Source organism: Hyposmocoma kahamanoa, unplaced genomic scaffold (genome assembly GCF_003589595.1).
Source record: "Hyposmocoma kahamanoa isolate Upper Pololo Valley unplaced genomic scaffold, ASM358959v1 101132, whole genome shotgun sequence".
Taxonomy (NCBI): domain Eukaryota; kingdom Metazoa; phylum Arthropoda; class Insecta; order Lepidoptera; family Cosmopterigidae; genus Hyposmocoma; species Hyposmocoma kahamanoa.
In genome coordinates, this window is record NW_020653335.1 from 24,436 (window position 1) to 36,051 (window position 11,616).

At 35.3% G+C, this 11,616-nt stretch overlaps 1 protein-coding gene across 2 annotated transcripts; it reads right to left on the reverse strand.

Annotated features, from left to right (window-relative positions):
- Positions 1 to 230: 230 nt before the first annotated feature.
- On the reverse strand, positions 231 to 11,391 carry LOC113231232 (alpha-tocopherol transfer protein-like). Of its 2 annotated transcripts, none has more exons than XM_026465461.1 (6): positions 11,250 to 11,391; positions 9,726 to 9,885; positions 4,783 to 5,032; positions 4,209 to 4,319; positions 1,491 to 1,627; positions 231 to 775 (listed from the first exon to the last, which is right to left on the reverse strand). In XM_026465461.1, exons 1-6 carry the CDS (start codon positions 11,341 to 11,343, stop codon positions 661 to 663), a joined length of 867 nt encoding a protein of 288 aa, XP_026321246.1. In that variant the 5' UTR covers positions 11,344 to 11,391; the 3' UTR covers positions 231 to 660. The 2 variants fall into 2 exon arrangements, with proteins under 2 accessions (XP_026321246.1, XP_026321254.1); XM_026465469.1 differs by lacking the exon at positions 11,250 to 11,391 and adding an exon at positions 10,753 to 10,885.
- Between the last annotated feature and the right edge of the window lie 225 nt (positions 11,392 to 11,616).

Below are 11,616 nucleotides of genomic sequence, written 5' to 3' on the forward strand. Positions count from 1 at the left end.
CTACAGTAAAAATACAGCTATTTAACGCCGTTATATTATTTAATCATTTGTACATTATCACTTTTTTCACTTCTCATGCTCTAAAAGTACATCAACAAGTATCTATCTATATAGCCTTGCGTAGCGGGATTAAAGTGGATCATTAAAACTGTAATTTATTCTAATTTCCATTATTAATTAATAATATATTTAACAATATAGTCTATCGGCAGCTATCTAGCGGGCTATCATCTGTATTTTTTTTTATAACTAAGAAAATTGTATGTACATTTACAAATTATCAACTTATATGCGTCCGATTTTCGCACATGGGTTTATGGGAAGAAATAGCCTAATCTAACTGGTTCAATTGGAGAATTTACAAATTCTCGACCAGTATACACTAGGCGATGACAAAGTCGGAGATCTAATTCTAATCGATTGCGAGAATTTAAATAATATTATTTGTACTCTGGACATTTATGATATCCATTGGAAAATTGGTCCCCAGATTCGCAAAGGGTATATTCAATGTAATACAATAATTTGCACAATTTGTCACTTATTTGAACAATGTAACAAAAGCAATCATAGATTACGACAGCTCATGGACCCTTGATGATAGGATTTCTTTCAGCTTAGGCATAATTTGATACATTTTCCTACCTACTGAAATAAATACTAATCAATGGCAAGACTCCGGAAACCCGTAGTAACTTCTGCACTTTTTTCCTTCTCCTTCTTGTTTTTTGATTTTTTGCCCACCGCCATCCATAAATCGCTGTTCAGTTTTTCCCTGTGAACAGAACACACGTTGTGACATATTTTGTACCTTAAAAATATCGAAAAACAAGTCAAAAAACCTAGTAAGTTAGGCTATTGACGAAAAAATACAAGTGTTTTATTTTTTATACCGAATGTCGAATGTAAACTCAAGAAACGCGAATCACAACTCAAAAAATTACGCTCGTGTAGTCTCATCTTTATTGTCTGTCACAACTGTGACACGTCCAATTTTATTCAGCCCTCAAAAGCGAACATTTTCCGCTAGTCATTATAATATTACGTCGAACTTGTTTCTATATATTTTTTTATAATATCTAGTAACGGAACGAACAAGTCGTGCGCCTGATGGCAAGTCACAAGCCTGTCCATAACAGTTACAGTGCCACTCAGAGTTTTCAATCACAAAGATCTGAGGGGCACTGCCACTGCGCCTGTGTCCCTGAGACATAAGTTGACAAGTCCCATGTGTCTGTAATTTCACCAGCCCTTCCAAACCGGAACGCAGTAATGCTTACTTGGCCACCGAAATAGGTAAGGTGGCAGTATTTCCCTGGACGCACTCTTTCACAAGGAGCTCTACAGCTACTAAGTATGAATATAACTCAGAGATAGAAAGAGATCGCAACGATCTACTATGCTACAGCTGTATAACGATAATTACGATAGTTACTCAGGAGTGGCACAAATGATGTTAAATAAATAATAATATTATTGATTTTATGGACCTGTGTTTGATAACCAAATCGAGGGCATCTTTCGTATGGTCTGCCATTTTTCCATTCGTGCCGCCGAAGTCTTCTGGCAGATCTTCCTTACTCAAATACTGGAACAGTGTACTCGATGTGGATGTATGGAAATGTATCTATGAACAAAAATATTTGTCACAACATAAAACACAATAAAAAAACAACGACTTTAATCTATAGATAAGAACATTCACAGCAACTAGGTACATGATCCAAACAAAACACTATCAATAGTGATAGGATTTTGTTTTACTGTTGAATTTTGTCAAAGAGTATCATTACCGTAGTACCATGGACAGACGTGACGTCTACACCTATTGGGGATGTGCTAGGCAGGCATATACTAATGACGGTTTACCAATGATATTTATCCATAGTTGGGGAATTCATATAAAGCCCCTGGCAAAGTCGCTATTTGTGGCACAATGCGTTTCATTTTGCTTTGACCCAGGGGTCTTCCATACTAAAAAGAAAAACAAATTAAGTAAAAAAAATACAGTCGATGTTGAAATTATTGATGTTACGTTAAGTACTAAGAAAAGTACTTTGAGTTATGTACTTGCGGAAAGGCAAAGACGCTGCATGGTCTAAAGATCTTTAGACCATGCAGCGTAGTACATTTTATATTTTTAAAATTTATGTTGTGGTAACCGTAGTAACTATTTTATTCATATTATCCTTATACTCTGTTATCATGTAACCAAAACACTCTGTTGCTTAATACTCTATGATATTGATGTGTTGTGTCTTCACCGCACGTGAGTGAAACACAGCGTGTGTATGGATCGTCGCATCTAGTACGCTAGTATGTACATTTATTTTTATTTCGAGATATTGCCACCTAAAGTATATTTTCTTTGAAAAATTACGTAGATTTTGCATAACAATAAAACTGAAATTAAATAAGACATTAAAAAAGCCGTTAAAGGTATTTCAAATTAAATTTACTAGCGCCCAAACTTGTTTATGTCAGCGAGATTTTTTTTAATATATTTCTTGTGCTCATTTTTACACAAATTACATAATATTTGCAGAATTAGTTGCAAAATGACAACTTAACTTAACTTTTCATGCTTATAGGAGAGTCATAAAATTTGACTTATTATATAATATGTATATAATTTATTTTGCTTCATGTAGTTCGTATTATTTTTATTACTTTCATGTGATAAAAGCACTTTGGCGTGCATTTATTATGGTGGTTTTATTATTATGACGACCTCGGTAGCTGAGTGGCTTGAGCACCGGTTTTCGTCGTGTCGTCATCTCTGAGGTCAATGTAGGAAACTAACTTATATATATTGTCTCGGATCTGGGCGTTTGTGGTACCGTTGCTATATCCGATTTCCACAACACAAGTGCTTTAGCTACTTACTTTGGAATCAGAGCAACGTGTGGGTATTGTCTAATATTTATTTATTTAAATAAGGGTACTATATAAGGTTGTTTTATCACTGTGACAAACGCCACAAGTCAGTGGTAAAAATTGCTTAATGACATGATTGTTGTAATTAGTCGTAATTAGTAGTTGTAACGAATCGATTTACTTCCTCATTCCTAATGTGTACGATTTGGGACTCTTCATGGCTGGAGTGAATCCCTGAGCCAAACTCAAAAGCCGTAACCGTTCCCTATGCACCACAAAAACCATGAGTGATAGAGATGTGTAAATGGGATGTGAGTCTAACGCGATGTGACTGCGGTGACGACACAGTCCATTCGGCACCTGCTCGTGAGTGCCTTGTGCCTTATTACCAGTACGAGGGAAGATCTCTACGCGGCTGCGGATAGTGCAGTCAAGTTAGCAACATAACATTCGAAGTAAATATAGTCGTTAAACAAGAGAATCATCGACGCGATAAGAATAAGAAGACAATATCGAATAAGCTTACGCGTGTCATCGTAGCTCAACGTTGTAGCCAGGCGTGGGTCTATTTTACATAAAAAACCTACCCAATAAAACAAAGTAAACAAGTAAAGGGAATGAATCTCAATTATGTTCCACCAAACGGTGTTGGGCATCGTCCCACGCGGCGTCTTTATTTAGACGCCAATCGATCGACACTCGTACCAGCATAAATATTGAGATGTGGACTTCACACGCACGCGATGTTATTATTTGTTTCAGAGATGTTAAGACATTTTTTTTATGAAGGTACAGTGCACCTGTCTAATGAATAAAAGATTTATAGCTATCTTTGAATTTTTACATTATCCACGTATTTGCTACGTGTTTGTTGGCATTCTTATTTGTTTAGGCATCTAGGGACAACGAAGCTTAGGGTAGATTCATCTAGAACAGAGCATCTTTCTATGGCTACCTGTTATCTACTTCGATGAACTCGTTAGTGGGAAAGATTAGGTAGTTTATCTTCTATCTATGGGTATCATCGAGCTCATTCAGTAGATCATGAAGTTATAGGCAGGTTGATGGAACAAAGTAGACAAGACGCTACTGTTAGCTATTATCTCAAGAGGAAACGTATTACGATTGTCCATCAGAGGGACTTTATGTCTCACATTATGATGGTGTCACATGAGGAAATAATCAGACATACGCAAGAAGAGCCATGGCCTTTTCATTGCTGTATCCGTCTTTACTGTTGCTGATATCGAATACGCTTGGGACGATGGAAGCACGACTATGTCAACCGTATTTCATATAAGTGAAGCACTTGTTACAAAATTTAGACTAACCATATCGGTGATCTCCTGCTTCATTAGAGGCTTCATCACAGCGAACAGTTTGTCCATGATCGAGGGCACGTTTACCAGGTGGATCTCTTTCAATCTTATCGGCATCGCATCCTGGAATTTGTTTATTAAACAACTTTGATAAGACTAATAGGGAGAATTCTCTCGCTTTTCTAGAGGGAGGATTGATTTGGAATCCCGAAGTGAGTCAGTATAAACAATTTATAAATTCCTTATCATCCCTTACGTTAATTTAACACTGACTGCATGAGAAACAGGTTCAAATTTCTTTGTTTAATAATGTGAAAAATTGGAGAAGATAAAAAATGAATTATTCCAAAAAATATTCGAAATTACCTATAAAGCTCTCAAACAGTTATATCAGTACAGTTCACTCGATTTTCCTGTACTCTGATATGTATTTTGTATATGTATGGCCAATGGTTTTAATAATTAAAATTATTTATCTTTCTTTGTTAGATTTTTCACAATTTTGCAATTTCCAGCGTCCGGATTAATTCCGATCAAAAAATCATCGATGATTTTTTTATCGGAACTTAGCATTGAAATTACTAACCTCTTGATATCTCGATATCCGCCTTCCCACGGACATATTAAATTTAGTTAGCATCTTTAAGGATATATCTTTGGCATCCATGAGGATTATGTCTGCTTCTTGCAGCGTGCTGTCCTCCAGCAACCAGGCGTCTGTGGTCAGTATGAAAATCTTGGCATCTTGGAGATAGTCGTAATTATCAAGACCCGGGTCATTAAGCTGCCAAATCCAGAGGTTCCTGTTTCCTGATATATGAAGCTGGGCTCGGTTTCTACAAAAATTGTATTTTTAATGATATCTACAGTAGGTACGATATATTTATTATAATATATGTACATATATTATGTAACCAATTGATCTGAAATTTTAAATGGCATTGATTTCTTTCCCCCAACCGATTGTGGGTCAGGTTGGTGCCTTTGAAAAGCATTAATGACGTTTACCTACTCTCGCCTAAAAATGTCTGTAACTCTCTTAAATTTGATCAACTTCTGCTGTCCCGATTTTTTCGTACCATAATGAAATTATCGTTAACAAGCTAACAGCATTAAAAAAATAGTCAATTTAAGTAATTTTATATAAAAAATATTTTATTCAATTTGTCCAACTTATGCTGTTACGATTTTTGTCGTCCCACACGATGAAATGATTCCTTCATGAAGTTGAATCGATCAACACTAAAAAAATTTTGACAATTTTATTCATTTTTATGGACAACACACGCCTGACCAAAAAATTTACTATACCAAAAATGTTTTCACCATTTTTTATTTCCCCGTACTGTCCCATTTAACAAACACTATATTTTTTTATATTCTATATTTGCAAAGAGCACTTTTTCTAGCAGAGTCTTTCATGTCAAGGGTATTTCACCAAACGAATGTTGTAATAAAAATGGAAGTAAATTAATTTGCTACTTCGCGAACCCAGTGAAGCTTAAATCGTGCAAAACAGCTGCGCTTGTGTTGAATATTTTTTCATGCAGTTTATTATCCCACCCTCCCTCCGCATAAAATAAATAACACAAACGCAACTACAGTCACAAACCATCACCAAGAATATACCCGTGGAGAGGCGAAACATGTATTTATGTGTATATATATTACACTATATACATATATACTATATACAAATTGAGGCTATTTATTATGATTCATTATAATATTTATAATACTTATGTAAGTAACTGAAAAAAATATGGTATTTTTTATTTATTTAGTTTATTATATTTCCTTCTCATTCTCTCTTGCACGCCATTGCCCGCTTATAACCTTAGCTCTCACTGTCCTGGGTTGGCTGGAAGAGATCTCTTTTAGAGATAAGTCCTTTGCTTACTTTCTGTTAATCTAATGTTTCTGTTGTATTTATTTGGTGCAATAAAGAATATATATTAAACATTTTTTTTTAAACCAAAATATAAGCCACTTGTTACAAATGTGTACGATGCTGGTAGGTTACGTGTATAACAAAAAAAATCTATTTCTTTAACATACTTTCTGTCAACTATAACCCTATGGCTAAGTGGTATCGTTTTATAAACTAAACTATCTAGGATAACCGTTAGCAGATCATTTTATCGTAACTAACAGGCCAGCTTCAGATTGATGTTGTAATTAATTCAGCGGGATATTGCAAATTCGCACAGCGCTGTAGCAAGTTAGCAGTGAAATATTCATTGCAACATCCGATTCATCATGGCGTGATTACGATTTAAAAAAAATAAGTTTACCCTTGTACTTAGTAATGTATACAAATGGGGAATGGACTGCAGAGTATTTGTGCATTTACTTATGTACACTGCAGTAGCAAGTTGCATTATGAGACTCCAGAATTGTTTTTTTTTTATACCAAGTAATGGGACGAACAAGTCGTGCGCCAAGTGGCAAGCGACACGCCTGTCCATAACAGCTGCAGTGCCGGAGCTCTACGGCTAAGTTAAGCTAAGCTCTAAGTTCTAACTGGAAAAAATATTTTTAACTGCTCAAAAGAAGATGCTGAATCACCAGGGTCATCAAAATATGTTACAAATTTTAGATTTTTTTTTACTCCCTTCAAACATTTTTTTTATTCTTTCTCGTTCTTTTTTTTATTCCGTTTTTTACCATTTAAGGAAATTTTAACTTCCGTTTTAAAATTGACAATCGCTATCGGTTTTTATTGTGTATATTATTATTATTTTCTTTTCTTTTCTACTTTCGCGCTCCTCAAATAGCTTAATTCATGGTCTGTGGCAAATAAACGGAATTTGAATTTAAATTTGAATTGTGACCTAAGGGTACATCGCTTATAGCATCGCGGTTGACCGCTGTGTATATGTGGAAGGCTCTAAGGGTCGTATTCTAGAACTCTGCTCAATGCTCAAGTCAGGATTGCAATTGAAACACAAGCACTGGAAATACGACCCTAATGGCAGGGACTTGAGTATGATTTCGAGTGCTTTAAACCATACTCAAATCCTGACTTGAGCATTGAGTAGAGTTCTAGAATACGACCCTTAGTCTGTATAATAATTTAGTAGAGGACCTGAGGGCGCCAAGGTGGGCACGGACCTCGGTTCAGGGCGCTACTGAACACTTCCAGAAGCTCACTTATAGCAAGAAATGTATCCGCTTATTGCTAAAATGTATTATATGAACACTAGTAGTGTCCTCTAGCGACTTTCGTACCACAGTAAACTAAAAATAAAAAATATGTAAAATGTATTTTACCGAGTTTTTTGGTTTTCGCGATTGTTACAAATTGGAAATTAAACTATTTTCTCCAGATCTAAATTACGTATATTTGTTTTTTCAAACAAAAAAGATTTTGGTTTGACGGTTGACTGGGAAAAGTACACGGGATTTAGACACGGTAAAAAATAGGGTTCCATTTTCAATTTATAATGTATTGAATATAAAATACAACCTTCTTATCACAACACTAGTGACAGTTTTAATAATTGTCTTAAAAAGTACTTATTTATGTGTATTGCAGCTTGTGCAATGTTTATAAATAATAATATTAAAGACAGCACCGATGAATGTAGTAAAAACGACTGTAAAAATCGAAAATGAGGAAAACCTCGTGAAACCACTTAGATAAACATCGTAACTTAGATTTCCAATTAAGATAACATGATAAAATTGTAAAAAAACAAACGTAGAAATTTCTGAAATGTTTGAAAATAATTATATCTTTTTGTTAAAAAGAATCGACCTCAAGAGTTTGTGGAATTAAACATATTTGTTATGTGTCATTGAAATCGATTAATGGAAAGTGGGTGAAACCCAATAAATTAGATTCAACCCCTAATTTGCCATCCTTACACGGTAAAAACAGATTACTTAGAAAAAGACAAAATTCTTTTTATGAAGACAAATTTATTAAATCCAACAAAACGATTCTCTCCCTATAGACGCTAGAGAATAATTACTTGATAATAGTAAAAAAACGTTTCAAAAGTGTATTTTCGTTACAAGACAAAAATATTTAATCCAAGAGCAAATTAATTTACTTCAAGTCACAAAGCCACTCTAGATTCAACAAAATATTTATTTGTTACTAGAAATGTCCGATTTTGATTTGAAAAAAAAAAGAATGAAAAATTGAGAGGTACTTAATTATTTGACTGAAGATTTATGTTTTCTAATATCAAAAAGGATAAATTTACAGGGTTATGGACCCAACAGTGCCAAACCTTAAAGTAGCAGAAATAGGATGGAAATATGGAATCTTCTCAAATACTTGAGGACCATCCAGTGCCGTATAAATGCTACAGCGCGGCAGAGAGCACTAACAATTTCAAATATATGAGATGACTTTATACTATTGAAGTTAACAAAACGATAGCGCGTTTCAGAGTACATCTAATGCCATCTAGCAGTGGCGTGATGGAACTAATTGCATGTTATGCTTGTTACAAGTGTATATAGTTTGATTTCATGCTGTAACCAAATTTCTTGAATTATGACTATAAAGAACACCCTAACAAACTAGAGATACTACGTATTGTTTCTTTGGATAAATGACTGTTTATGATTTTTATGATTACAAGCACAAGTAAAAGTAATCGTTACCGCGTGCGCCTTCGGCGACATGTCACGACAAGATTGACTATGAAAACGCAACGAAATGTTGCTTTAAGAATGTACTCTAGAATTTAGAATATTAATCTGAATAGAAAACTACTTCTTTTTTTGTTTAAGAATATATTTTCTTAAAATACACCCAAGAAATTTTGAATTCATTTAAGATTATTTAAATTTGATGTAAGAGGTAAAAATTTCTTGATATAAGTAATGTCCAATTAATTGATTAGAAATGAAATAAAATCTTGAAGTGAACGTATTTGTCTCAAAGTTAGAATAAAGTTAAGAGTAAAATTGTATTAGAAAAAGATAAGCAGTATTTTTGTAGTGACAATATTTTATTACTTTTAATAAATATTTTTTCAGAATTAGCAAATATTTTGAGAAATTTCTACTAATAAGAAAGAGCCTTATTAGTAGAAATCCTTTTTTTCTGTGTAGAGATGGAATGTTTTCTTCAAATTTGAATCGTTTATTTTTTATTATTATTACTTTGTTTTAGCAACTACTACCCGCACTAGCAAACCCTGTACCGCGAGTGCCACGGACACACATAGACAACCACAAATTACACCCAAGTTCACGAGAGAAATAAACGTAGGCCTTACAAATATTCTTCCGGCCCGGGAATCGAACGCCCTCTGCGCGGCAGTCCACCATAGTAACCATTCGGCCACGGAGGCAGTTTTACTGATTTGACAGTAATTGTTTTGGACGGATGTCGGACTTAGAACGGGACTAGATCCCCAGCTATGACAATTGCGTAGAAACTGTAGTTATGCAAAGGACTGGCATTCGCAAAATAAGTTTATAGCAGTTATTATATATATTTATATAATATTGACGATTTGATCTGAAAACGATCTTCGTAATCGAACTTAAAGGTGCAAAACTCACATTATACTAAAAGTTTTCTTTATAGCAGGCGATTCTGGGTCTCTGTTACTCAACAGATCTGGTGAAGATCCTCTGATGGTGAAGAAGAGCTCTGCAGCTGTTTTCGCCTTCTCCAGATCGTAGTAACAGCTGTGTAGGAACCGAAGGAGCAGGCCATCCGCTGGAAGTAAGATTTACAATATCTAAATAAATATCAGTAGGTGTGTCTGATAAGAAGACAGAGCAATAGTAGTAGAGCTCCTTGTGAAAGAGTTCGTCCAGGAATTACTGCGTTCCAGTTTCAAAGGGTTAGAGAGCTGGTGAAATTACAGATACATGGGACTTGTCAACTTATGTCTCAGGGTGTCGGGCGCAGTGGCAGTGCCCTTCAGATTTTTGTGATTTAAAGGTCTTGAGTGGTACTGCAACTGTTATGGACAGGCGTGTCGCTTACCATCAGGCGCACGAAGGCGCACACAGATGTCTTTCATGCTATTATGCGCAAGAAGGCTGCCTCACTCATGACGCGTGTGCGCGGCAGCGCTAATGGCATCGTAGCTGTTGTTGCCAACAAGCTGGACTGCCCCTACCAACTACATTGGGTGCAACTACACGTGCGTAGGATAGTGGTCTAGACGTGGCATTTCTCTAGAAGTAACATAATAACACAATAATAACTACTATACCATGGATCATACCATTACTATGGATCATGGTTCGAAATAAATAATTATATTCTATTATTGCGGGTGCGGAGAAACAACAAACATGAATCTAATTTATATCATGTTCTTTCCGTCCGAAATGGACAAGCTAGGGCCAAGGACAATGATTATCACATTTATAACGTCAAAGGTTATTTCAATAAATAAAGCTGTCATAATGTGGGATGTACACTGGCGCTCAGTGTTACATAAAATATAAAACGTGCAACGAGTCACTCACGTGTTAAAATCAGTATCTAGATGTAATTGTACCACTTCTCATTAACTACCGTAAATGACCGACATTTTTACCGTAATTAAATATGACGTACGATACGACACGCCTGTCCATAACATTTGCAGTGCGACCAAGAGCTTTAAATCACAAAGATCTGAGGGGCACTGTCACTGCGCTCGACAACAGAGACATAAGAGTGGACAAGTCTGTGATTTCACCAGCACCGTTACTGCTTGCTCACATTACTGCTTGGCGGCAGAAATAGGTAGATGGCAGCACTTCCTGGACGAACTCTTTCTCAAGGAGTTTTACTGCTGTTAAAATAATATGCCGATAGCAGCCCGTGTAATACCTATATAGAGAACAATTCACACTTAACAATATATTTAGATTACGTAACAGCGATAACTCATAACCATGTCAGCGTTTATTACATAACAAGTAATAAGAGTATAACGGATTAAAAGATTTTTTACTCTAAAATTGTAGCAATATATTAAGTTTTACAATTAGATCTATGGTCCTCTTTAATGGTCCTGTTGTATAAGAAAATTCTGCAATATGTATTGTGTGGCTATTACAATGAATAAACAAATACTTTACATGCGTCTTTGGGTAGATGGGGCTGGCTATTCGTCCATTGCCTCATGGTGTCGACCAGGCTCTGTTTTTCTTCTTGACTTTCACCTCCGGACATGGTAATTGGAGTTATCTGAAACCTTTTTTTTTTGCAATTGACAAATCGATTTCAAAGGTGATTGATAGTAGAATACAAGAAAATGTCAAGACCAATAATACGAGTTATATTGATTGAGAAACCAACGGAGCAAGGAATAGTAGAAATAAACACGCCTCGGCATATTTATATTTATTGTTGTCAGGCCCTTGAACATCCTTTTTTGTTTCTTAAAAGAGTTTAAGTTGTACAATTAGGTATTGCAGAATATTACGATGTTTAACTAAGCGTACA